This window comes from Trichogramma pretiosum, unplaced genomic scaffold (genome assembly GCF_000599845.2).
Source record: "Trichogramma pretiosum strain Unisexual culture from Peru unplaced genomic scaffold, Tpre_2.0 scaffold25, whole genome shotgun sequence".
In the NCBI taxonomy this organism is placed as follows: domain Eukaryota; kingdom Metazoa; phylum Arthropoda; class Insecta; order Hymenoptera; family Trichogrammatidae; genus Trichogramma; species Trichogramma pretiosum.
The window spans coordinates 442,502-469,283 of NW_019641621.1; the positions used below are offsets into that span (position 1 = coordinate 442,502).

The 26,782-nt window shown below is 39.9% G+C and overlaps 1 protein-coding gene across 1 annotated transcript; it reads left to right on the forward strand.

Moving 5' to 3' along the window:
- Positions 1-182: 182 nt before the first annotated feature.
- On the forward strand, positions 183-26,069 carry LOC106654043 (5-hydroxytryptamine receptor-like). Its single transcript, XM_023458845.1, has 8 exons — positions 183-290; positions 12,086-12,309; positions 14,851-14,984; positions 20,322-20,465; positions 21,805-21,960; positions 22,052-22,212; positions 23,459-23,558; positions 23,622-26,069. Exons 2-8 carry the CDS (start codon positions 12,144-12,146, stop codon positions 24,084-24,086), a joined length of 1,326 nt encoding a protein of 441 aa, XP_023314613.1. The 5' UTR covers positions 183-290; positions 12,086-12,143; the 3' UTR covers positions 24,087-26,069.
- The last annotated feature ends 713 nt before the right edge of the window (positions 26,070-26,782 follow it).

A 26,782-nucleotide genomic window follows, 5' to 3' on the forward strand; every position in this document is an offset into this window, starting at 1 on the left:
AAGACGAGTTTCAAATAAGTGCGCTATGTTTCTAACAACAAGGACGGCTGCTGCTCGATTCTTACGGTGAATTTATTTTACCCAAAAAAAAAAGAAAAGTCAATGATGAGACGAGCTCCAACTGCTGCTGCTACTGCTGCTGCGAGTGGCTTTTGTCCGGTCGTCCGCTGCGTCGTTCGCTGGCAGTTCTCGAACAACACAAAACGCTGCTGCCGCTGCTGCTTCGTAGCTACGAACTGCCGCTGCTGTACCGCTGCTGCTACTACTTTTGCTGACGGTATATACGAGAGGTGAGTTCTTTAGCCCCCTCCTGAGGGAGAGAGAGGAGCGCTCGAATAGTTACGTTCACTCAGGCATACAGAGAAGCGAGAAAGAGGTAATTAGAGAGAGATCCCTTTTGTTATCCGATTGCGCGAGATCGTCGCACTGCTTTTTTTCTCTCTCTCTCTTACCCTCTTTCTTTCTCTTTTTCCTCTTCATTCGTTTCTTCATAATTTCGCACCTATCTCTCTCGAGCCTGAGCTCGAGCTCGCGATTGTTTAAAATATTAATTCTCGTGCTCCAGTGGATCTGATCGATTGGCAATATTAACATCCAATTAATTAGAGAGATACTCTTGTACTTGTATACGAGTATATAACGAAGCAGGGGGTAGTCTTTTTTTTTCATTTCAATTAATACGCGAGTAATATCGAGCCGATGCTCGGGAGAAGAACAATTTTTTACAGCCTTTTTTCCGCGCATACGCCGCGTGTAGCGCGCAGAAAAATTAGTAAGAAAGAGATTTTTCTTTTTTAAAGCGCGAGGTCGTTCTTTCAAAATTTTATAGGACTATCCTCGTAAAAGCAGCCCCAGCATTGAACGCGTGGTGCTGTGAACTACTACTGCTACTTGAAAAAAAAAAAAATTTCATAAGCACGCCGCGCTGCCAGCTTCTTTCTTGGTAATATTCGAGTTTGATAGTTCACAAAAGATGTAGCTTTTTAAACGCTTTGTGAGCCGGCGGGAAGATGAAAAAAAAAGAAAACAATTTTAAAAATATCAATTGCCCCGTATATGGCATCGTTTTCGCGTAATTTTTCTCTTTTAGCCCAGCCGCGCGCACGAGTCGAACGAAAGGGAGAGAGAGAAAAAAAAATAAAATAAATTAATCCTTTGTAACAAGTGTAATGTGATTTGTCCCGAAATTTTCAAGTGTAAAATTATATGGAAATTTATAAGCAGTCGTTTGAAACTTAAGACTTGAAAAGCCCTTGGCACAAGTTTGAAAATCATTACAACAGCAGCTAGCTAGTATAGCTACTACTGCTGCTGCTACTGCTAGCTAGCTACTGTACGCGAGCGAGCGAGCGCACCTACCGCGCGCGCTCACGTTCAAGTTTGAGTTCTTAATTAACGTGTGCGTCCAAAATTTATGTAGTTGCTTATTTAACATTTCTAAGGTTCTCTCTCTCTCTCGCTCTGACTCGCTGGGAAATATTTTACTTTGACCATTAGTTATTATTAGATAAAAATGTAAATAAGTTCATTTGGAATTCCTGACGTGTATTCGGTAGGAGCGAGAGAGACAGGAAGAGGGAGAGTTTTTCACGCTGGCAGCACAAAATTTCAAAAGAGAAGTAGAGAAGAAGAAAAAAAATGAGAGAGAAGAAGGAATCGTAGCATTCATTAAGTAGTTCATTAATTCACGAGATAATACTATTTAGCGTTAATTGTAATATTGCCGATTCCTGAGTGCTATAGAGAGACAGAGAGAGAGTCCTATAGAAACTCTCGCGCGGATAATTTCGGTGCGAGCTGCTGCTGCTGCAGCTGCAGTTGCAGGCGAGAACAATTCGCGGAGCTAGCAGACAATCTCTGATTAATGTGAACGCTCCTCCGAGAGAGTATAAAGGCTCGCTGCAGAGCTCACACACATGGCGCTGCTGCTACTGCTGCTGCTCTCGTATAAGAGTTTCATCGGCTTTTTTTCGTGATTTATAAGAATGATCGCTGCGCGCGTATAATTTTACCATCGCTTCTTTTTTTTTTTTTTACTTTACTTCACTTTATATTTCTCGAAATGAGTTATTAAACTAATCAATGTTTTTTTTTCCTTCTCTCGCTACCGTACCCGTGTTTTACCATTCCGTTTGGGCGTGTAAGGGGTGATTTTTTTTGTGTTTAATCTTCGAAGAAGCCCCGAGTTTTGAAATTCCTTACGAGTGGATTGATTAAAAAAAGAACAAACACGACTCGATGAATTTTTATACCTCGATCTCTGAAATTGTGCAAAAATACTTTCTTCGAAGTTTCGTATAAACTAGACTGGGGGTATAATCGTGTGGTTCTACTTAACAAATGGTATATAATACGAAATTAAAATAAAAATCAAACCGACAAGTACGATCCAAAAGTTGTTGACGCAGTCCTTGAACTATTTCTCGCGCGCGCTCGAAAATTTAAAAATTCTTACCGAGTAATAACTCCTTGGACACTCGAAAGTTATTTCTGTTTGAGATTTTTTACGTGTACCTATACATACATAAACAAGGTATATACGGCGCGATTCCGGGCTCTGTCGTACGTTGTAAATCTGCGTATCGATATAACTCTCTACGAACCATGCGCATCAACAATAACTATTTCGACAAAAAACAAAAAACAATTTATGCTCCGAGTTCCGATAGCTCAATGTTAAAACGATCAACTTTATTTTTTAACTCGATATTTTTTTTTTTGCTCTGTCCCATCCATTAATCCGAAGTGCACAAATAATTCTGCGGATTTGCGCGCGCGCGCCAGTACGGATCGATCAGAGCTATAGTGATTTTGATGACAAATTTTATGTTGTTTTCCACTGTGTTTTCTTATTATGCCTTTTTTTTATATTTTTTCTTCCTCTTTTCTCTCTCTCTCTCTTTTTATGTTTCGCGAATTGCCAGTATCAGTCACACAAGAGCCGCGGACCCTATAGCAGCAGCATTGGTAGTACAGTGGTGTATTTATTTTCCGAAGCGTATCGATTTGTTCTTTCGAGAGAGAGAGAGAGAGAGAAAGAGTAAACATAAACACTTCAACCGCGATACGACGACGAGCGCGCTGGCTGGAAATTAACTGCGAGAGAAACGAGATAAGAAAATTAAACCCATGATTTTATACACAGGAGGGCACCGCAGCTCCTAAAAATGTACAGCTTATATATACGGAAACAAAAGTACTTAACTACAACTATGCTTGAAAAAGAAGAGCTTCAACTTTAGCGCTTATATATATGTACTCGTGCCCTTTGCACAGATTAACATGTATACGGGGGTTGGTTGAAAAACAGAAATGGCGTTGGCTTATTAAGAGGAAAATGTAACCGGTAAGAAAGGATAGTGGTAATACACAAGTACATTTTATTATAATTAATTAGAATGAATTTTTGTATCTCGTTTCAACCAAGATAGATAGTTATGAATTCAAAGCATAATTATTTTCAACTACTCTTCCTCAAAGTAGACGACGTATTAATCATCCTCGGTTAACCCACGATGTCTATTCGCGAGTTTAATGCGGCATGACATTTGAATTTAAGTATAGCAGTAAATATAAACACGAGGCGAGGGGCAATCACAGATATTATTTTATATTCCATCTCGAAATTATTTTACAAGTATTACACTTTGCTTTTATCAAGTACAGTCCATACCAAAAATGCGTGTGCCTTTGCATCCGGCCTCATTATTACGCAGAGATGATTTATGTTGCAGACGCTGTGTATTAATCGCGCGCGTGAAATTAGGCCTTTTGTGTGTGTGTAGCGTGTGTATGGGCCACCCCATAAAATAAACATGATTTTGATTCCTAGTTTACACTCCCAGCTATAGGAGCCAAGCTCTCGCGTGTGCGCCGCGCGAGTATATAAGACCACAGACGAGAAACTACTTCCAAGTTCTCTCTCGCCGACGACGACGGTGTATATGGTGGTCTTGCGGCCGAGTACGCATACAATAGAGATAGATTGTGCCAAGTTTTAACCCCCCTCCCTCCCTCCGTCCCCATTGACGCGATATCTCTATAGTACTCGGGCGCGGGCGGGCGGCGAAAATTGCCGAGCGCTCGTGAATGGGGGTGTAGGCGGAAAGAAAACGAGAGTTATCATCGACGAATCGTAAGCATAAATATTAATACAGCGTTTAAAAAGTCCGTAATTGGGTCGTTCATCGAGTAATCTTTCGAAACAACAGCGAGATGATTCAAAAGTAAATCGGGCGTAGTAAATTATTGCGCCCTTTGATCGTGCAGCATTCCATCGGGGGCAAAAATCAAATCTGTCCAATTTCCAGTTCCGCGGGCCGCTGCGTCGTCCAACGTCGAAAGTCATTATTTACCTAAATCGTGAAACAATTATCATTGCGCGACGCGCAAAGGGACGAAATTTTAATGAATTTCTGTCGAAATGTCGCATTCGACTCTTGCCTCGGTAATAAATAACACTTTTATGCGATCGTGTAACGACTCTGCGTATTCATAATTAAGGTTTTCATTTTGACTCTTTGGTTTTTTTTTTTTTTTTTCATTTCGTTCGGCGCTGTTTCAATATATATATAGCCAGCCTTAGCGCGCGGGCGAAGCTTTCAAATTAATCAATTTATTAAATTAATCGCTTGTCGTTACATGTTAAGTGCAATCAACTCTCTTCACCGGCCGAGAGAATGGATTCGCGCTATAAAATGCCACTTACCCACGGCGCTTCGATCAAAAGAAGATGAAAATTTAAACCGGTCGTAGCGAAAAAAAAAAAAGGTTGTATCCTTTTTCGAAAACACCGTAAATATAGGGTTTTACGACCTAGGTAATGCGCATAAAAGCAGTGTATTTGCTTATTGAAAATTGCACGGCACCGAGTAAATTTACAATTAAAATTTAACAATCTTAAACAAATGTTACGGTCGGATTTTAAATACCTTCGCGTGCCAGCCGAGCTCAAGCCAGAGCCAGCATATGGTTGCGCGGAGTGCTGGTGGATAGAGAGAGAGAGAGTATTGCAGATATTTTGGCGTGCAGCCAAAGGATGTCCAACAAGTGAGCTCAATAAGGCTCGGGGAAAACGCGAATACATGTAAATCAACTGGCATTCGCAGTAAATTCAGTTTGTTCTCTCTGCCCTAACTCCTCCTCCCCCTCCCACCCTCTCTCTCTTCTCGAAACTCGACTCGCGTCGAATGGATGTAAAAAAATTTTATTTTTCACGAATTTTTCCGAGTTTTTTTTTTTTTTTTTACTATTCCACCACCGCGGGAATGTAACACGAAAATATCTTAATACGCGCGGGCGAGGTTTTTTTTTTACAGCCCGAAATATTCGGCGTGTATATAGCTGTATAAATTTGGTGCACTTTGCGGGCGGCGCGCAGCACAAAGAGCGCAGCAGCGACGCATTTATATTTACGATAATAAGCTGCCGCGCGGAGGAGAAGAGTATTATATTTATATATAAATGTACTTGAGAAAAGCTCGCGCGCGCGTACCCTAGATTACGAAACGGCGTTACATCGGGCGAGGACAATCGCGCGATGTATATCTATATTACGTCGTCGGGCATTTAATTGCTCGCCTTTGTTATTGGAGCAATTAATTCTTCTATAAAAAATTAATGGGGTTGTTTCAAAAATAATCTCGGGGGGCAACAACAAAGTTTGCTGCTGCTGCTGCTGCTGGCGCGCGCGACTGAAGTAATTGTATAAATGAACAACATATCTGTATACGTAAAACGTTGGCGTTCCGTAAAAGTATATAGTCACGACTGCCTGCACAGTTGAAATGGTCTATTGTAATTTCAACTTGGCTCTTTCTCACTCTCTCTCTTCTCTTCTCTTCTACTTTCATTCACTCTTCTCCTTCTCCTTCGCCTTCTCTTTCTTCTGTCATTCTCCGTCTACCCTCTTTATTCCCTCTTTCTAGTTTCCTTCTGCCCTGTATACCCCAAGTATAACACACAACGGCGCAGTGGTCTTGACAATTTAGATAAAAGAAGGTTCTCTGCTGCTGCTGCCGCCGCTGCACACAGTGCTCGTCAGAATCAAAAAAGTTTTTCATTCTTACCCGGGCGCGCGGAGTTTTCTACCCACCTTTTTTCGCCCGTGCGCAGTTTAGTTGAGTGAGACTCTCTCTCGCTCACTCACGGGCTGCTGCTGTGTATGTGTATGTGGGGGGTCCTCCTCCTCCGCTGCCACTACCGCCGCTCTGAATCATGACCTCTCAAAATGTTTGGGAGCGAGCAAGTGAGAGAGAGAGTCGTGTACTTTTGATGCCGTGTAAGCTCGTACACTTAGATTATATTCGAGTACTCGTAAAAGGGATCGCACTTGTTAGAAGTTTAAAGATAGTAAAAAGAATGTTCTTGTTTTATCACAACTTCTCCTCCCTCTTCTTTTTTTTTTTCATTTTCTTCTCTTCTTTTTTTTTTTGCACGCGCGCAAAAGTATCACGCAAAAAAGAGAGAGAGAGAGAGAGAAAAAAACGACAAGCGCGTGGTGTATTAGATATGGATTTTTGTATTATCCGCACGCGCGGCATTAAAAGTTTGAAGCTCGATATCAATCTGAGAGAGCTCGCGCGCATACTCCCACGGAAAAGAAATATAAGTTTCCTCCCGCGCGCGCGTGAGAGCTCCGTGTTCAGGAATGGGCTCTATACATATAGTTCGCCGAGCGATATGGATTTTTCATCGTGGGTGCGTGTGCTTGTGCGTGTGGCGTGTGTGTGTGTGTGTTAAAAATCAAAAAGAATATTAAATATTTTCAGTTGGATAGCCCCAGCCACTCGCCAAACACACAAAATTATTCCGATCGAAAACTTTTTTTGTTATCGCGAGTGTTGGTGTGTGTGGGATGGTGTTTGTGTTTGCCAGTAACGATGAAGAAACTTTTAAAACATCGTATAATCATTCGAAATAAGCACTTACTTGGAGGGGGGTTGGAAGGAGGGTTTATAATACTTTCTTAAAAAGCTAATTTGAATTTCTCAACTATCGAGGAAATTTTCCGCGGTAACGGGTTACGTGCCCCGCGCTTATACTTTGCACTATCCAATTTTACATCTTTTTGGGATTAAATATTTGGGTTAGCATCGGAAAAAAAGTTATCAATTTTTCGTTTACAACTTTAAATTGTTTTTGTTTTACTCTCTCTCGCGAGCTATATAAGTGGCTCTCCGGTATAATAAAATGGGCTTTCGAAAAATGCCGTTATTTCAAATAGTGTAGCACCCTTGTGATACCCGATACGTATTTACAATTCTCGAAATCACCTCGTGGAAATGTATATACAAACGAATCAATTAGCAATCGAACGCAGAGCGCGAAATATGACATTTTCATCGTTGAAATGTACGTAACAACGTAATACATTTCACTCTGTCAATTTTTTACAGCGGCTGAAAGTAATTTTATTTCTTTCCTCTTTATTAAAGAGCCTACACTCGATGTATATAACTCGACCGAATACATCCTCGACTTCTCGTTTTGATCGATCGAACCACATAAAAAAGTGTACGGTATAGACGCGAAGACTCGAGGTTGGCGAGCGGGGCAATTATCTATATATAATGGACTAATTACTAACGATAAATCACTCCGCGGTCTATTATGATTCATATTTCATTGATTGTACCACCCATGCATGTACGATATTTTAACGTGTAATGTCAAAAAAATAGCCAATTGCAAATTTGATTTCATGCGCGAGACTTTCGAGAACGAAAATGTGTAATCGACAATGTACAAAAGTTTCTCATTTCGTGCGTCGCCGAGCAGCGCCAACTTGCCATTTTAATCTATTCGACGTTCAAATATCAGGAACGTTTGAAAGTAAAACATAAAATAGCAGCGCAGTTTCGGAGTTTACCTCCCCCCCGTAAACTTTCCTCGCGAAACGTTAAGAAAATCGCCCCTGGCCCAAGGTAATACGACAAAGTACAAGCGAATTAGCCCGGCGTACAGAAATTAACTTATATACATACGTCATATCATTTGAATTTCAAAACCATCAAATTTTCAACCTCCTTTTTTACGCTCTACATATATACATTCTATTTCTCATCAAAGAAAAAGGCTCTCCGCCCGTCTGTCAGTCTATCTCTCTCGAGTATCACACTCTTCTCTCTGCTTCACGCGCGCGCGCGAAAAATCAACAAAATAAAAAAGTATAACGAGCACTAATTGGATTGCATAAAGAGAAACACTTGGCTGGCGGAGCATGGGTAGGTAGGTAGGTAGGTAGTATAGTAGCAGTAGCCCAGCGTGTTGCAGCCGCCGTAAGTCGGTAAGAGTATATATACATACACACGTTTTAACACTTGAATTAAACTGTGAAACATGTTTATTCATTATATTACGCTCATGGAGCATGAATATGGTAAAACTCAAACGCGCCTCGAAGCTCGTCGCGTAGCCGGGATTTTGATGTTTTAAAGAGCCACGCAAAAAATGCGAAATACTTTTACTGTAGTTATTTGCGCGCACCTATCGCATTAACGAAAGAAGAAAAAAGTTTGCGATTAGCTGTATTTTATGAAGCATCGATTCGGAGGTGGGGTGGAGAGGATTAAACGCGAATTTCAGCGACGAAACAATTTTAAACGATAATATACTTGTATAAAATTGTTTGTACGCGCGTCCGTGCGAGCTGATTCACAAAGTTTCTTAATTTCATATTTATAATCGCCACGTACGACGATGAAATTAGGCTAATTGATCGTTTCCCTTATTTTTTTTTTTTTATTTTTCCCCATTTATTACACGGTTGATTTTTCCCCTCTTGCGAGCGAAACGTCGCATCCTTAAAATTTAAGATATTAAGAAAAATACGGTCGGAGCTTTGGCGATTCTCGACACACGATCGATTGTATAACCGTTATACGAAACGCTCTTACTTGATATAAACATAAAGTATATAGGTGCGCGTATAGTCGCGCACCCTTGCCCATAATAATAACGCATCGTCTCCTTCTTCTTCTTCTTCTTAACGTGTGCAGTGCAGCTTGACACCACTCGTATATAAGATGGTAATAGCGTCTTGTGTTTTTTCTTCCTTTTTTTTCTTTCCTTTTTTTTTTTTTTTTTTAAGAGAGACTAGCGATATATACGTCATCAGCGAGCTGCGCACGCGTCGTTAGCTTTTTTTTTTAACAAACCGATCACGAGTCACTGTACCACGCCTCAGCTTCATCCGGAGGATATCCCATGCTTTACATTTTATAACTTTTTACGTATACTCGTTTTAAACTGTACATCCAATCTCGAGCATTTTTAAACGCAAAATAATAAATTCCCTCGCTCTCGGCATCTTGCATAATCTTCCATGGACGTCATGAATGATAACGGAAATTGAGTTCAATTTGCGAATAATGAACCGTCGCGTTGCGCGCGCGCGTCCCCCGAACAGTTTATATAACAAATAATAATTGCTACCGAGAGATTATTCGCTATTATGTCAACGCCGAATGTTGACTTAGATCCCACCACCACCGGCATGAAATGACGTTTGTTTTTTGAGAAAATATAAATTTTACATTCTCCCCTTGGGTACATTTTTATAACGTTACCACACGGGGGTAGAGAAATCTACAAACTATATACGGCGCGCTAAAAGTGCTGCAGGTTTCCCTTTTAAATCAATATCATTTAGATTTGCTCGCTGTTAAACGCGCAGAGACCCACGGACCGGCACAGACGCGCGGCTGATAAAATTTTAATTTTATTCTCTCGTAAAAAATTAGATTTTATAATTAAATGGTCATGTAACTGCGTCAGAGGAGGGATGCACTTTTTCCATTATCCCCCCGTAACAGCGTATTATTTCAAAAAGATTGTAATTTTCAATTTTTTTGTTGTTTTTTTTTGTTCGTGCCTTTTTCTTTCAAACGCCTGTCCAGGCAAATTTCATTTGCATGTTTTTACACTTAATGCAATATTAGGTATCAACTCCTCCACGGCGTAAAAGTTTTACGCAAGCGTAAAAATTTAATCTACTAAAAAATACACTCGCTCTGGCCGGTGCTGCTGCTGCTGCGGCTGCCTCGCGTTCCGTTGTGCATATTCTTAAAACTTTTCTACGACCAAAAAAAAATAAACGTACGTATAAACGAACGAATCTCGTTTTTTATCCAATTCGCATTGCGGCGTTAAGTGATGAGAAAAAACACGATTGGCTTAAAAATTTCACGCGCCCGGAGATTTTAATGGGCATCTGCTCGGTATATGTAATTAGTGACATACCGTCAAGTTCGGTTACTCCTGTACCCGGGGATACTAATAGTCTCTCTCTCTCTCTCTCTCCCGAAAGCTGCTTTATACTAATACACACAACAGCAGCAGCAGCAACAGCAGCAGGACTAAAATAATTGTTCGAGCGTGTTCGAGCGTTACCAGCTCTAACGTTTTAATCGCTTCAATTCTGGAATTACAAATATTATCAAAGAGCTTACGATGTTATGCGAATAGCGAGAGGAGAGACCATATTTTCTCATATTATAAATGATCTCTCTCGCGGTATAAAGCCGACGTTATGTATCCCCCATAGCTATCGGTTCGATGCCCCGAACTCTTCCCCCATCCAGTTTAACAAGCTTATAAGAGTATAAAAAAAAAAAAAAATAACGATATTTATGGCGAATAAATAGCGAAGGTAAATATTTGGGTAGCGATCATTTTTTTTTTTTTTAATAAACAAAACGACGCGATTCCGACATCATCGAGTGGGAACAATTTGTAAATATAACGTTGAATCATATGTGTCAAAAACATCGAGCGCGCCAATGAGCTGTCGCGCTGCGTCTATAATTCATGCAAACGGAAGAAAATATTGATGTACGCGCGCCGAGGATAATACGAAGGAATAATAAGCCGATACTACTCATCCACCTTGTAAACGCGGGAAGCTGTCGTAAACGATATCATTAGCAAACCCGTTAAGTACCTTTGATAAATAGTTTAATGGATCTCGTTGGCAGGTGAATATTTACGATTATTACGCGAGCGATTTTCTTTTTCTTTTTTTTGTTTTACGAGCGCAAAGACGCGTATATACACCCGAGAGGCTCGCAAAGCTGCAAATTCAAACTAACTCATCCAATAATTAACTATAATTCCACTTATGTGTCCAATACTCTCGCGCGCGACAAAGAGCTGATGCTAATGGCTTTAGTTTTGGTATGTAGCCTCTCATATACGCAGCGGCGGTTCTTCATTACTTACACGTACGAGCTCCTGCCTCGATGTTGCCGCCGTTGCTACACGTCTCGCATCTTCAACTTAGACGTCCTCGAGGACTAGTAATCAGTCTCGCAGCGCATAAAATATGTTTTGAATACCTTCTAATAACCCCGTCGCGTTTGCGAATCGCTTATTTGCGCATATATACTACACGGTCGAGAAAATAAACCCGATATATTTTTTCCGTTTGTTTGCGAAGAGTTCACCGAAAAATCTATTATACCGCCGCGCGCGTTAAAGTTTTTATGTAATTGCTCTCTCGCATACGCGCGTACACGAATCTTCGTTATCCATTTTTTTCAAAGTTGCCGATGTCCAATTCATTTGAATGCTACTCCGAGTGGGGGGCGCGCGCAATTGTTAGCGACTTACACCCAGCTAACAGCAGCAGGCAGCATCGACTCGGATTAATTGGAGCGTTTTTACGATGTATAACATTTGATCGTTGCCGTACTGCCCCGGCGTGTGCCCCTTCAATTACTGATACATCCGTATACACACGTATCGATTTTCCTTCCTTTTGCGTGCTGCCGCTGCTGCTTTTTTAAAATTCATCGTTGTTATATATATAAATGGTATAAAATTACTCGCTCGTGCGCGCGCGCTCTTATACTCGAAGCCGCGCGCGATTCATACCGATTTAACTACTAACACTCGACGCGCGGGCCGTTTAATTATAATCATATTTCCAATAATTGTTAGATGTATTATTCTCGAATCAATCCCCAATTTAATAGAGCTTACGAATTAAAATTACTGATTCGCGATTGACATTAACCGATTTTAATCAACAAAATTACGTTGCATCGATACGTAATGGTGATCGAACGATTTTATATTTTTGCAGATAAAAATCCCCACGCACGATGCAATCAATACGGAAGAGCTGATCGGTCATCTTCATCATGGATGCCCTGGAGAAGAATGACAACGCCTCGTTGATGCAGCTGCAACCTCTGGAGCTGGCCACGAACAACGCGAGCTCGGCGTCGAATTATTTGTTGAATTACGATGTCACTGCCATTGTCTCAGCCTTCGTACTCCTCCTTATGATATTTACGACCGCTTTCGGTAAGAGAACGTATATATGATTCAATTTTTTTAACGCTGTTCTAATTCGCTAATTGTAAGTGTGTTTTTGGAATTATGACACTTTGCGAGAGAGAAAAAATCGCTCCAGAGGGCACACACGCGCGCACGCAAAAGGATATTATTAGATCTCACGAGCGAGTTAGCAACGCTATATAATTTCGCGTACGGAAAAGAGAAAAATTATTTCTCTCTCTCTCTCTCTCTGTTGAAATTTCGGTTTTTTACGGCCCCCGCGTGGTTATACGTGTATATAGCCAAACGCAGAAAGAGAAGAGAGAGAAAGAGAGAGAGAAAAAAATCTACTTTTACGGCCGTCTTGATAGACATGCCACTCCAATAGCTCTCCCACTCTTTACTCTGCCTCACTCTCTCTCTCTGTTTATTCGTGCGCTCGCGCGAGCTCGTGAGCAAACGCAACTACGCGCGTGGCATATTGCAATATGTTTGTATTCGTGCACTTGACGGGCAGAGCATCAGCAGCAGCAGGAGTAGTAGCGGTAGCGGCAACACTACTACCGCCGTTATGCCGCGCCCTTTTCTCTCTCTCTTACTCGCTCTCTCTGATATCTTAACATTTTAAATGCGTTGTTGTTACTCTCGCACACCCAAGAGTCGCTCGATCATACGTTTATATATATAGGCTCTCAACCGCGAAAGAAAGGCCAAAAAAAAAGAAGAAGAAAAAGAAATTAACCCTCGACGGGGAAAGTTAGACGCGATACGAAGTGTTGGCACTCTAGCATCGAAGTTTTCGCCGAGAGATAAATAGATAGAGAAGACGGAGTCGTGTGGCCCCTTTGAAGTATATCTATTAATCTATCGCGTCAAAGATTCAAGAGCCCAAAGAGGAGGTGGAGCAGGAGGAGGATGTCCCTTTTCGAAGTTCGGCTACGCTAATCACCATAGTTTAACTTATTAATATTATCCAAACTCGTGAGTGTGTTACTGAAATAGCGATCAGCAGCAGCAGCTCTCTTGGCAAGTGATCGAGAGTAACTTACATAGATGCACTATACATGCAAGATCTTGAAGAAGTGGCAATAAATATAAAACGATCGTTCCCTTTTATGGGGCAAAATATTTTTAGTCGTAGAGAACCTTCGGTGTGCAATCGCGAAATAAAAGTTTTATAAAATTTCGCCTTTATAATCCATCGATTAAAAGGTACAAAACAAAATATACCCCCTCCGTAGTCAGAGAGAGAGTAAAATAAGCGGACTCGGAAAAACACGTTGTAAAAATATAATATATATAAAATGTACATACTTTGTGTGTAACACCGACTTGTCACGCTAATCTAATTTTTTTCAAAGTCTCTATATCCTCGACGACGCGACCGAGAGACAGAGAGAGAGCAGAGCAGAGCGGAGCAGAGCACATAGAGCTAATCGATACGCTTACCCCGTTCTCGACTTAAGTAATGTACGTGCGGTGTGTGTCTATGTGTGCCACGTGTGTGTGTGTGTGTGTGTGTGCCTAGAGCTCTGCTGCAGCGCGCCTTTATCGCTTGGGATTCATAAAGCAGACACGGAGGCTCTCTCGTCGAGGATGAGAATACGTGTACGCGTAGGTATGGCTGGAAAAACGAGCATAAATTAAGGGGCGCAAAAAAATTGGCCCACGCGGCTCTCTAACTCCATTGTTTAGCGATTAGTACGAAAAAAAGAAATCGTTATTAGGCCTGTTATCGAGTACCGAGTAACTTCCGTATCATCGTAAGCTTTCTCGATGCTCGAGGAGAGCTCTGGATTTTTCTCTCCATATATTATCGAATTTCGGGTTCGATCGAGCACTTCGGGGTACATAACGCTTTATCGTTATCTCGGTGGGCTACTCCTCTAATCAATTTAGCTCTTACAATTCCACTCGGCGATAAATCAGCGACTAATCTCCACCAAATTCACCCCCAGCGATCCAACTTCTGACGATGATTTTCTGCGAACGCGAGTGCCTTGTTAGCGTACGTACGTATTACGATGTCTCTGCTATCCTTCGATATGGGGCGTGTGTGTGTGTGCGTGTCTGCGTTTTCCGTTCGTTTGCGCGATCTTCGCTTCCGAGCTCGTATAGTATAAGGGTTTTTAAGCGAGAATATATCCCTCGCACCTCATCGATCTTGCGCTACTCGATAAACCTGTGTTTACCACTTTGCCGCCAGACCGCAGACGCTTAGACTATCTGCTTCTTACTTTGAGGCTACGTAATATCGGTGGTGGTTCACATTTACGTATGTTCGTTGATTCGTTATTTGACTTCGATATAGTATAATATTAAATAAATTTTTGCAGGCACGAGTGGGCATTGTAAGTATTGTTCGTACCAGTGGTCAATGGTTATGATTTATCAATTATTTGAATTTTTAAAGTGTTCCTTTTGATCGTGTAACGTTGTCCACCGAACGAACGAATTTTTCATAATCATTCGATTCATTAATTTTTAATGATCGAGCATAAAAAAAATGATGTAAAAAAAGTGTTTTCTAATAAACAAACTTTCTCGTACGCGCTTGTGTGTCGACAGGCAACGGGTTTGTGATAGCAGCTATTTTCAAGGAACGCAACTTGCAATCAGTGGCAAATTACTTGATAGTTAGCCTGGCCGTAGCGGACCTCATGGTCGCATGCTTGGTAATGCCTTTAGGAGCCATTTACGAGGTGAGTCTCAAACGTTATTTTTGAAAATCAATATTTTCCAGTAATATACGAAATACATAAAAATACACGAAATAAAAAAGCATCAAAATCGGAGAAGAAGTGGCGATGGAAAATCTCCTCTGGCTGTACTCGGTGGTGGCGAGAGTCGAATCGACAACGATGAATCATTCGTTTCAATTTTTTCGATACTCCTTACGCAGAGATAAAAGTATATACTCTCTGTGTATATAGAGGCCAGCGGCGGCATGAGCTACATGTTAATCGCGTGTAACTCAATCTCGTGTAGCAGAGAGTTAAATTGTCTTTTGCCCACAAATCACGGCATCACCCACATGTGCCGAGGCATTAACGGCTTAGATAGAAAACGTAAATAACCATATCATCGATCGGCTGCAGGACCTCAATCGTGTACACACACACACACACACTCACGCGGGCAATATTTAACAGAAAATCAAACTCGCTCGTGGGCAAAAAGTATCAACTCTATAAATTGATAAAAAAAATAAGTAGCTTTTGGAAATTTATTCAGAAAAATAGGAAAATCAAAATAAAGCGAAATACCGTAATCCTTTTTTACACTAAAAGTTTCGATATCGATGATGATACGGCGCAAAAAATCTTTTGAACGACACAGCGCAGCGAGTGGTGGTTGGTGTTGTTTTTTTATTTTTATTTTTACTTTTTTTTATTGCCGTGGGAACACAAACAAAAGTCGTGTGCGCGAGCGTATACACCCCCGCCCCATGCGTACCATATATATACCGCGCGCGCGGCCCGTTCGCTGCAGTAGGAGATAATCTCTTAGTGCACTCTCTATTTAAAAGAAAGACAATAGATAAAATATAAAGCGAACAATCGAGCATAAAGCTATGTTAACTTTTGTAATCATTCATCGCCGAGATTTTTATAGCAAATGAAGCGCCCGATCGCTACCCCGCGCCGAATCAAAGGCGCCTTTTTATGCGTGTTTACATTCATTCGCGCGACTGTTTCTATTGTTGTTGTTGTTGTTGTTGTTGTTGTTTTTGTTGCTGTTGTGGTTGAAACCAAAAACTTTGTCGCTAAATTAAACGCGATTTTTTCAATACCGAGCTTAAGTTTTTTTATGTCGCATCAATAAAATGAATTTAAATTCAAGAATTTACTATGAGCATTTATATTTCGTTTAGACTGTAACGCAAACTCTTTGACAAGTACTTAAAATATATGGCTTGAATTTTCTTGTTTACCGCAATATGTCGGAGAAATTAATTTCGCGCTCTTTATGAACGATCGCGTGCGTGAAAATTGATCGAGTCGTGTATCGCGTATTTCATATTCTTTATCAAAACATTCGGATTAATATTCATTCATTCAAGAATTATTGTTTTTTTTTTAAATCACCCGTGGAACCAACTATTTGTGTATCAGAATTTAAAACGGCAAACGAATCTTATTCATCGTTATTTTATTCAATTTTGAATCCCCCTCCATTCTATTGCCAGAAGATTTAAAATTCGATAAAAACTGCTCATACGACTGAAATAAATGAAAAACGAAGCCAGTTTCAACAAAAAAAAGAATTGCGTGAGCTCTTTGCCGTGGCTATTCGCATGAGCATAAAAAATATAACAGAAAAAAAAGAAATCGCAAGCAACAATTCAATTTTTCCACATTATTTATCCTCAGAAATTTATATCAACATAAAATTGAGAAAGTTATTGTGCGTTCAATTTCAGAACTGTCAGACAGAGAGTAGTCCGAGATCAAGTTTTCGGATCACCCATAAAAAAAAACTCCCATGGTACAACGCAGTTGATTAATTGGGCGGGTAGTAGCGTAAATCTAGCAATATAAATAATTATATTGCTAGATAAAAAGTAAAAGATTCATTTCGAAGTGATAAATTGTACGGATAAAGAGGGAGAGAGTGAGAGACGGATAGAAATAAAGAAGAAGTGGGGGGAGAGGGATGGAGAAAAAACAGATAGCGAAGAAAAGGGGAGGGAGAGGCATAGCAAAGCTTGTCGTGCAAAAAAGTGAAACGCGACTTTCGTTGAATTTTGCTACTTTAGTCGTTACCATTACACCGATTCTGACAATAGGGCGCACACCGGAATAAGTCAGATATTTCATGGCACGAAATTGTGTACACTGCAAGATACGGAAAGAAAAAGATTTTTATATTTTTATTCCCTAAATAATGTAGCTCGATATATTTAATGCAATAATATAAATTTACATACGCTCGAAAATTCAAAGTGAGATTGCGCGTACCCTTTATTTATAATATTCCAAAATTACGAAATACTTTTATCGAGAGTAAAGATAGCGTATCAAGGAAAGAGGCTACGAATGAGCTTGATGTATGACTACTTGAAAGTCCATTCTTGGTATTAAACTCTTCTTTCCCTCGTCTTTCTTCTCTCTCGTCTTTAGTTGATTTGTAATATTTACGCTCGTGTTATACGCTCGTGTGGAGTATTTTTTTTTTCAAAAGAAAAATTTTCAAACAATTACTCATTTTTTATGCATTAAAGATTCATCACTAAAATTCACCACCTGAATCTTTGTTATTTGCAGGAAAATATTTTAACGTTAAAATAATCATCAAAATGGGCTGTAGAAATATTTACAATGTAGATGCGATCTTACCATTACGTCATAATTGGCCGTACTAGAACTGCAAATTTCATAAACTGCAATATTGCGCCCTATAGCGGAGTCTTTCGATTGCTTTTCATTTAAAAAAAATGGCATCGTTGCCAGCGTGTAACTAGAAAGAAAAAAAAAATTCGTTTGAAAAATCGAACTACATAATTCATGACCCACAAACAAAGATAACATTTAAACAAAAGAGGTCTACTTCGCGAAATAAAAAATAAAAGGAGCGAAAGTTTAATCTCGAAACCCGTGCGAAAACGTTCTCGCCCATCCGATGTATTTTTCAAATTTCGTTTCTCGACCTACTGGCACTATTTTTAAGTTCGTATTTGTATTCGCGCGCTAATAGCTAATCTCGCGCGAGGGAATCTGCGAGCTTTTCTCGCGCCCGTTGCGAAGCTGCAACATCGTGTGCACCGCGTTTGGGAGGGGAACTAATTTTTACGTTGGGAGCAATTTATAAATCGCGAATATACCGGGTAAAGTTAACGTGTATGATTTTGATTTCAGCTTCACTGCGCTTGTGAATAAATATTTAGAAAATTTTTACGCGTTGACTTATACAACTTTGTTTTTATATTAAGGTGCGTGTCACCCAACGAGGAGTATTTTCATCACTTTATTGAATCCAAAAGTATTACCAATTACAAATTACAATTTTAATTTCTGTTATAAATTCAAAAATTGTAATTTGCTATAATAATTGCACAGTTACAATCACATCATCACTTATACAATTATTTTCTCTTTACCACTTGCAGATTTACTAATAAGAGACCTCGCCATCTAGTGGCGAAGTCAAGTAGTATTGTCGTATTTTAAGTAGTTGAAAACTAGTCCAAATCTTGTTAAACAATGCAAGTGTCACTTTCAGTTAATTTAAAATGCGCTCGATACTTGTAACTTAATTGTAACCCAAAAGTCGCCCAAAACAAGTCAATTACATTTTTAATGGTCATTTTTTGATTAATGAGCCATAATTAATCTTGAACATTGCTACCAGTGTTGTGACCCTGTAAAGATAATTAAGTCTCTATTGGCTTTTTGCTAATTAAATGAATTAACAAAAAAATTACAACGGTAAAATGATGATGAATATATTTATGCCTGCGCACCATGAATCATTTTATCCAACCGAAGCTGCTCGCAATAATACTTTTAACTACTCCATTTTATCTGACTCGTAGTACACTTTAACAGTGATTGAGGTGAGTAAGCTGGTAATCATATATAAAAAGTTAGTCCAAATTAGCTTGTAGCCCCAGAAGTTTCATTCTCTGCAGCCCCATCCCCGGCTCAATGAATGAAACGACTGAGTCCCTTTTTTGTCGCGCAGTAATACATACAGGTTGCGAAAGTCATGGTCGCTGCGTTAAACGAGAAAAAAAAAATACTCGCGATAATTTTTTAAATAAATTGCGTCTATATTTTCAACTCATTACCGTAAATACGATTCGTTCTCGTAGAAATAATTTCGAAATTCTAGCTGGAATTATTACTAATTTTCCTTCCTTCCTACACACATACGTACGTATGTAGAAGAGTCGAATGCGACAGATGATTTAATTGTCATGATGAAAACCATCTTTCCATCGACCTTCATAGCGATCCCCACATACTCAATAAGATGCCTCTATGACAATTAAGCATTGTCGAACTAGCTTTTCAATTCAACGTGCACGCCACAGCACTGCAGTGCCAGTGCTAGTACAGTGCGGGAGAAAGGCATTTCAATAATTTCGATATTTAAGCCCTTTCCGGCATTCGGGGTCTAAATCTCGGTACTTTCAACAATCAATTTTGAATCACTGAATTGCGAAGCTCTCTCTCCCCCCATACTGCTACTACTACCTACGTACTACTTCATAATCGTAATAATTCCAAACGCGCAATATTGCCCTTTATTTGATTTTAATAAATATGAAAATCTCTCCAACTCGCGTATACGAGAGCTCGACTATATTATATAACGATTAAATGAAAATCGCATTCAATTAACATCGGTGCGAATTGCATTTTGCGTACCTATACTACTACTACGTAGGGAAATAGAAAGAGAGAGAAACTGACATCCGGCAAATAGATCTTCCTCGTCGCAAGTCACATAAAACTTACGCAAAAGGAAATAAGAAAATTCTATTTGGGTGCGCGCGGGACGACTGCGTACATAAAGTGGAAGAGCTGCATGATAGCCCGGAAATAGCGTCCCGATGTACTCTTCCTGTCTCTTCTTTAACTTATTTACGGATCGATTAGAGTTTCATCGAGCAAGAGAGTGAGAGACCCGATCGAGATTATAAGGCTCGCGCGAGGGGGAGCATTTTACAATTCAGCGAGTCGTGTATTCGACGTAGCTGTTTAGCGACGACGCGCGTAAACAATCTCAATTAAAGTAGACGTACTGGAAATTATTAATTCGAGAATCAATTTTTCACGTACTTCATTAAAAGTACGCGTATACCCAACATTTCGTACCCCCCCGAATGTCGGGACATAATTAATCTTCATCTATTCCCGCGGCTAACTATGTTATTAGCCCCCGAATAAACGAATCTGTAACTAAGCCCCGGATACGATCCACCCGGATAACATACCCACGTTTATATTGTGATTATTTTTTGCCGTTAATTTCGTCGTTATACCTCTGATCCACTCTTATTCCGCTCACGTGGCTTTGGTTGACTGTTGCAGATAAACTCGGGATGGTCTCTGGGGCCGGAGCTGTGCGATATGTGGACCAGCAGCGACGTACTCTGCTGCACCGCCTCGATATTGCATTTGGTGGCTATTGCGGTCGACAGATATTGGGCAGTCACCGATCTGAATTATATACAGGTTAATTGATACGACCGCACAATGACGCATGTTTCTTTTTCTCTCTTTTTTGCTGCTGCTGCTGTTGTTGCACGTGCCCTTTGTTGCTTTTTCGCTGCTGGCTGAATTTTCTCGCGCTGGAACTCGCCGTCCGTGTAACGCGTTAAATAATATTCGCAGTTTTCGCGAAAATTCAACTCGTGTAAGTTGGCAAATAAAATATAAATTTTCACCCGTTGGTTCAAAACTACAGCAACGCGCCAAGCTCCGTGTGCATATATTTATCATTTACAAGTTTTTAAATGAATGCGTCGGTGGCGGCGGGCCCGCCTTACAACGCGCCAAACGTAGCGCAAGTTCGCGCGAGCGTAATGCACGTAATAAACGTAATAAAACTCGAGCTCGCAAGTTTCTCTGCTCGTGGATTCTTTTCTCGAGGCCTCGGCGTACAGAAGAAAATAAACTGAAGCACTTCGTTACATGGCGCTGAAAAAAAAAAACAAAACAAAACAAACAACGCGACGGACTTTAACGCGTTGAAGATCATAATTTTCGCAGTTAATTATTTATAGTTTGGAGAAAGTGCAAAACTCAATAACCCGCGTCGTTTGAGAGATGGTAATCCAATCGCGAAAGAGAAGACGTTTCGTTACATTGGATCGCCTTAAGTACATTACAACTGATACAGATTGAAATTAAATTCGACGTAAATTATTCATTTCTTATCTTATTCATTCAAAATACTCGCGAATAGATTCGTATAACGAAGCCAATAAATTAATTGGCAGTTTTGAAACAATCGACGAAAAAAGGGCGCGCGAAATCATCGAGTTCTTGAAAAAAAATTGACGGGTACACTCGATCAAATGGCACATTTTATTACGCGCGAATACAACGAGACAAAAAGTATATGCTCCGTATTATATAGAGAGGGAGAGATGTGTACATGCCTTTTGATTGCACTCGTCGCTTTCCCATCTCGTATATACATATACAGTAGTACGCAGCAGCAGCAGTACAGCATGAGACAGCGAGCGCGGCAACGAATAGATTGTCAGATTCATCACATAAAATTCAATTTCATCGAAATGATGTCAATTTTTTTTTTCTTCTTCTTCTTCTTTCCTCTTCCTTTGCACATACACGTCTACGTAGTCGTCGTCGTAGTCGTCTATTCGACGCGGATTCGCGCGCGCTCGCTAATTCCCTATCATCCGTATGCCATGCTGCAAATTGAAGAATTCGATCTAAATAATTTATGACAACTCATTAAAAAACAAATGTATACATCGAATAGTTCTTCGATACGAGTACCAATCTAAATACTGTTTTTTTTTTGCTCTTGTATCGTCGTCATCAGGCACGAAATCCTCGCAGAATCATATTTCTCATCGTGGCGGTGTGGGTGGTGGCGCTGGGCGTCTCGGTGGCGCCCCAGCTCGGCTGGAAGGATCCGGGCTACCTGGATCGCATCGCCGCCGGTCGCTGCCTCGTCTCCCAAGATCCTGCCTATCAAGTACGACGGATCATCGTCATTATAAAAAACATCAATAACACCCAGGAAATGAATGAATGACTTATGTTAAAAAAATTGTTCGCACATATAGATATTCGCCACCTGCGCGACGTTCTATCTGCCGCTGCTGGTCATACTCGTGCTCTACTGGAGGATATTCCAGGCGGCGAGGCGACGAATACGCAAGCGGCCCGGCACGATAATACAGCCGCAGCGCGAGCGTCACGGACTACTCAGGCTCGTGAAGAAAGGGTACGTATATACCGTGCGCTATATACATATACACTCGATGCTTATAATACCAAACTTTCTCCGCCCAAGTCTCGAAGTTTAAATCAGCTTAAGGATAGCATATTAACCTGCGTTACGATTAAATATAATACGTGATGCGGGTGGTAGTAGCGGTGGTGGTGGGCTCGAGCTCCGAGTATTTTTCCCTTTTCGATTTTAATCTTTAACCGAGGCTCTCATCCAGTTTACTTTCAATTATACGTTTTTGTCGTTGCAATAATACTCGTATACTTACGTATGCACGTTCGCACGTTTGTTTGTTGTAATCCTCGATTCAATTACAGCTATTACTTGTTTACTTAACGCTAATTATCGCGCGAATGTATACGCAAACTATACGCAAAGGATAAGGATTAGTTAGTCAACCGAGCGAAAAAGTTTTAAATTTACAAGGAAACAAAAAACAAACGTTATATATATCTCGTATCGCAAAATGATGTACCAGTATATTAGACCAGAGCTTTATTTATTTATTTTTTCTCCTTGTTTTTCATAAAAATTTGATCTATAGTCTCCAGAGTGGGAAACGATCTTTTCCATTCATCACGTAAAATTTTTCCCCAAAAAATATATAGTCCGCCGCGTTGCGTGCGCGCGCGCTCGAGTACTCCGGCGGCTTGTCCGGTTAAATAACGAAATTGCTTCGTGATATGTAACGCAGAGCAGTAGCAGCACCACCACCACCAGCAGAACAGCCTCTGTGTATCATATTATAAATTACGGCGTACTGCGCGCGAGCTATGTGCGACGTTAGCTGCAGAGAATAAGAGAAAATTTGATCAGCATTCGAAATGAAAAACTCGATCTCTATGCGATTTGACCTGAAATTTTTTTCGATATATGGAACTATATTATAATTATCAACAATTTCATCTTGATAATTATTTTCCGAATTCGAGTTATTGTTTCATCATGTAAAACTAATTAAATTACGCGTATATATAATTGTAAATTGTGCAAATGAAGCTACGTTCGGCAATTATGCGCGCTTTATTATTATTTCATTTAAGCAGATAGTACACGTACTTTTAATTCGAATTAAATTATATCCTCTCGTTACGATTCGTACTACTGTATAAAAAAAAAAGAAAAAAATAATCGCCTCTTACCCATCGATCACTCTCGCGAGTCTTCATTAAATTAATTAAACAAAAGCACCTTCAACCAACATCTCTCTCTATCTCTATACGTTACTTTGTCAAATTAGCTCGAGAGAGGAGTCGACGACGGCGTTCACGATATCTCGCTCGACGCCCGAGCACTCGTCCGTATCTCCGGAAAAATCGTCGTCTTACAACGGATCGAACGCCACCGCCGCCGCCACTGCCGCCGCTGCTCCAACTTCTAATCTTGCTGCTGCGGGGGCGGAGCAGCCGACATCGACCCAACCGACTACGACCGCCAACACCACAGTTACTCTGACAATGACGACGACGACGACGACGATGAGTCCGAACTCGACGGTGACAACGACCGTGACGAACACAGCACCACCACAACAGCAACAAGCCTGCAGCGCACTGTCGACTCGCAAGATCGCCCGCGAGAGTCTGGAATCGAAGCGCGAGCGCAAAGCGGCCAAGACCCTGGCCATCATCACCGGGGCCTTCGTCGCCTGCTGGCTGCCCTTCTTTCTCGTCGCCCTGCTGCAGGCAATGTGCTCGAGCTGTCAGCCGCCGGATCTCGTCGCCTCGGTGTTTTTGTGGCTCGGCTACTTCAACAGCACCCTCAATCCGATCATCTACACGATATTCTCGCCCGAGTTTCGGCAGGCGTTCAAGCGCATACTCCGCATAGGTAATGCGGTACCGCCGAGGCCCGGTGCCGGACGCTGAATATCTCTCCGATGTCGTGCAAAGGTTTGAGGACTTGGTATACATAAACGAATCAAAATATATAATATGTGCATATAGTTTGAACTTTGGGATATATACGTAAACCCGTTGCGACAGACGGGACTGTATTTTTTTATTTAGCTGGTGTATCGACGCGTGTACATGCGTCTCTCGTTTTCGTTGTTGGGTGTTGTAAACTTCGGTGAGATTCGTGAACTCGCTCGTTCGTGCGCGCGCCACGATGCAAATTTCAGCGACGTTACAGGAGAGAGAGTTTGTTATTTTTATTTACAATTTCGCTCGGATGAACTATGTAGTAAGAAAATTTGCATTTCTCCTTGTTCCCAAGAGGTATGTAATGCGAAGAGACCAGATCAGTATTTATTAGAGTGAAGGAGATGAGAGAGATCGAACGTGTAATCGTTCGAACGTCGAAGTTTATTGTACATATAAGCTAAAATATTACGAAAATAATAATGATAAAAATAATAAATAATAATAATTATTATAATAATAATCGGAACCTGGGCGTAAATGAAGTGTTAAGTTTCAGAGAATGAGATATGCTTAAAAAATAAATAACTAAAACATTTTTCATGTATATTAAGAAAGAGTGCCAAAAATATATAAAGTTATATATATACCGTATTTACGAACTTATTAGATTTTATACAGATTGACGATCGTTTCAACTTGTATCGAAGGATAAAGTATTTTTCATTATTTTCAGATGAGGGAGATTGACTTGTCACGGTGCACTGCAATTTTCTACGTCGCTCGATATTTATATTATGATAATTAAAATTATTGGTAAATTAGTCGAGTGTCGCGTAATGACGTGGCACGCACCACCCTCGTAACTTTTTCCGGAGCCTTGAACAAAATTTTTTTAATCCTCATTTACATTAGAAAAAAAAAGTTACATTTTTCAAAAAAAGTTCGAGCGCACACGATTTTGATTCGTTAAATTTTAATTACGATCGAAAATTTCTCGAGTGCACCTGCGGTAGGGCGGTCTCCCTTATCATCAAAATCAACGTTCTTTCAAAAACATCAAAACCTTGATTATTATAGGTTGAAGGCTGTGAAATTACTAAAAAAAAAAAAAGTAAAGTTACTAGTGAACCTTATGTTCGATCGGAACGAGAGGTGCATTTATTTGATATTAGTAAACTTTTATACGTCGGTATTTTATATCGTTATAAGTAAATAACGTTCAAGATGTTCAGATATATCCACAATATAGTATATAAATAATGTTACGCAAGCAAGCCGATTCTCTTCGTATCCCAACTGCTGCAAAAGTATAAAAATAATCCTTGAAAATGTTTCTTCCCCTAAATCAACGATTTTCATCTATCATAATGTGACCAAGAAAACTTCTACTATTCTACCATTTGTAAATAATCAAAATGTACGCAAAAACATAACACATACTTTTTCATCATATACTCATTTACTGCATTCCATTGCTAAATGTTTCAAGTAAAATATAAAAGTAAATCTTCAACTTACACGGTTACAAAAAGATTAAAACTCTAACACATATATTTTCTACAAAACTCTTGACCCATTACACTATTTCACATTTTTATATTTCTGCACGCATGAATCAGAGTAATAATAATTTCATTTGTTTATTATTTAGTTTTAATAACACAGCTTAAACGCAAGAAAAATAAATTTTACAAGAAACTTACGTCCTTTTTTGCGTAATGAACCTAAGTACCATTAACCCATTAACGTCAGGAGGGCAGGGTTTGGACATACCGAATTCGCAGTTGTTTTTAACCATGAAAATGTTGGGAGGGAAAAATAATAAAGTACCATATTCCCTGTTTTTGATATCGTTCTTTCCGGTGGTGGTGTTTATTTCTTGAGAAGCAAATTTTTTTAACCTTATTTCTGCCAGCTGAAGTTAAAAACGATATCTTCCCGCATCGGTGTCGTTATTATTTCTTGTTATCGCCACCCTTGGGTACGCTTAATCCACTTTCAACTACATAAAAAGCTTCCTCGATGTTTACTCGTTCGACTGATTTGACGCACGTTTTTATTCAAAGCAATTGTACTAATTTGTACCTGTAAATGGGTAAGCAACATTTTGTAGCACTTCGGATATTGGATTTTCGTCTATATCCAACAATGATATGTCGATGATATACACGGTTCTCGATGTTGCCTTGGTTCGTGTTAACGTGTTTGACATTTCTTTCGCTAGATTCGCTTATTCGTTAATAACTTTCCGATTGTTGCGGATTACGTAACTACGTAAAAAAATATATGAACAGTTAACGTTGTTCGATCTTTTTTTTCCCGCTTTTTTATTTTTACAAATTTATTGATCACTTTTCTATTTAAATTCGAGATTTATATTATATGCTTCCAGGCATGTAGTTTACGGCGACTTTAGAGCCACTAATCGCAAATTTGTAATCCCTTTTGTCAAAATTTGATTATTTTGTGTATAACTCCATGTAGAATCTATAATTTTCGACTGCCTTTATGAGCAGATTAATATCATCTTGTTTAATAGAATCGAACTCGAAATTAATATTTAAAACAAAAAAAGAAATCAAGTTGATTACGTTAGGTCCTGAGTTTAGTTTATTGTTTTAAGAATCCCATTATTTGAATCAAACTCCAATGAAAAATCATTGAGTTAACATAGATAAAACTTAAAGCTTAGTTGTTTA

Bases quoted from the DNA above. Each gene is read 5' to 3' on its own strand.
- LOC106654043 (XM_023458845.1), top strand. From the start codon at position 12,144: ATGGATGCCCTGGAGAAGAATGACAACGCCTCGTTGATGCAGCTGCAA. The intron at 20,466-21,804 runs GTTAATTGATAC...CGTCGTCATCAG, and splicing joins CCGATCTGAATTATATACAG to GCACGAAATCCTCGCAGAAT. The intron at 22,213-23,458 runs GTACGTATATAC...TTGTCAAATTAG, and splicing joins CTCAGGCTCGTGAAGAAAGG to CTCGAGAGAGGAGTCGACGA.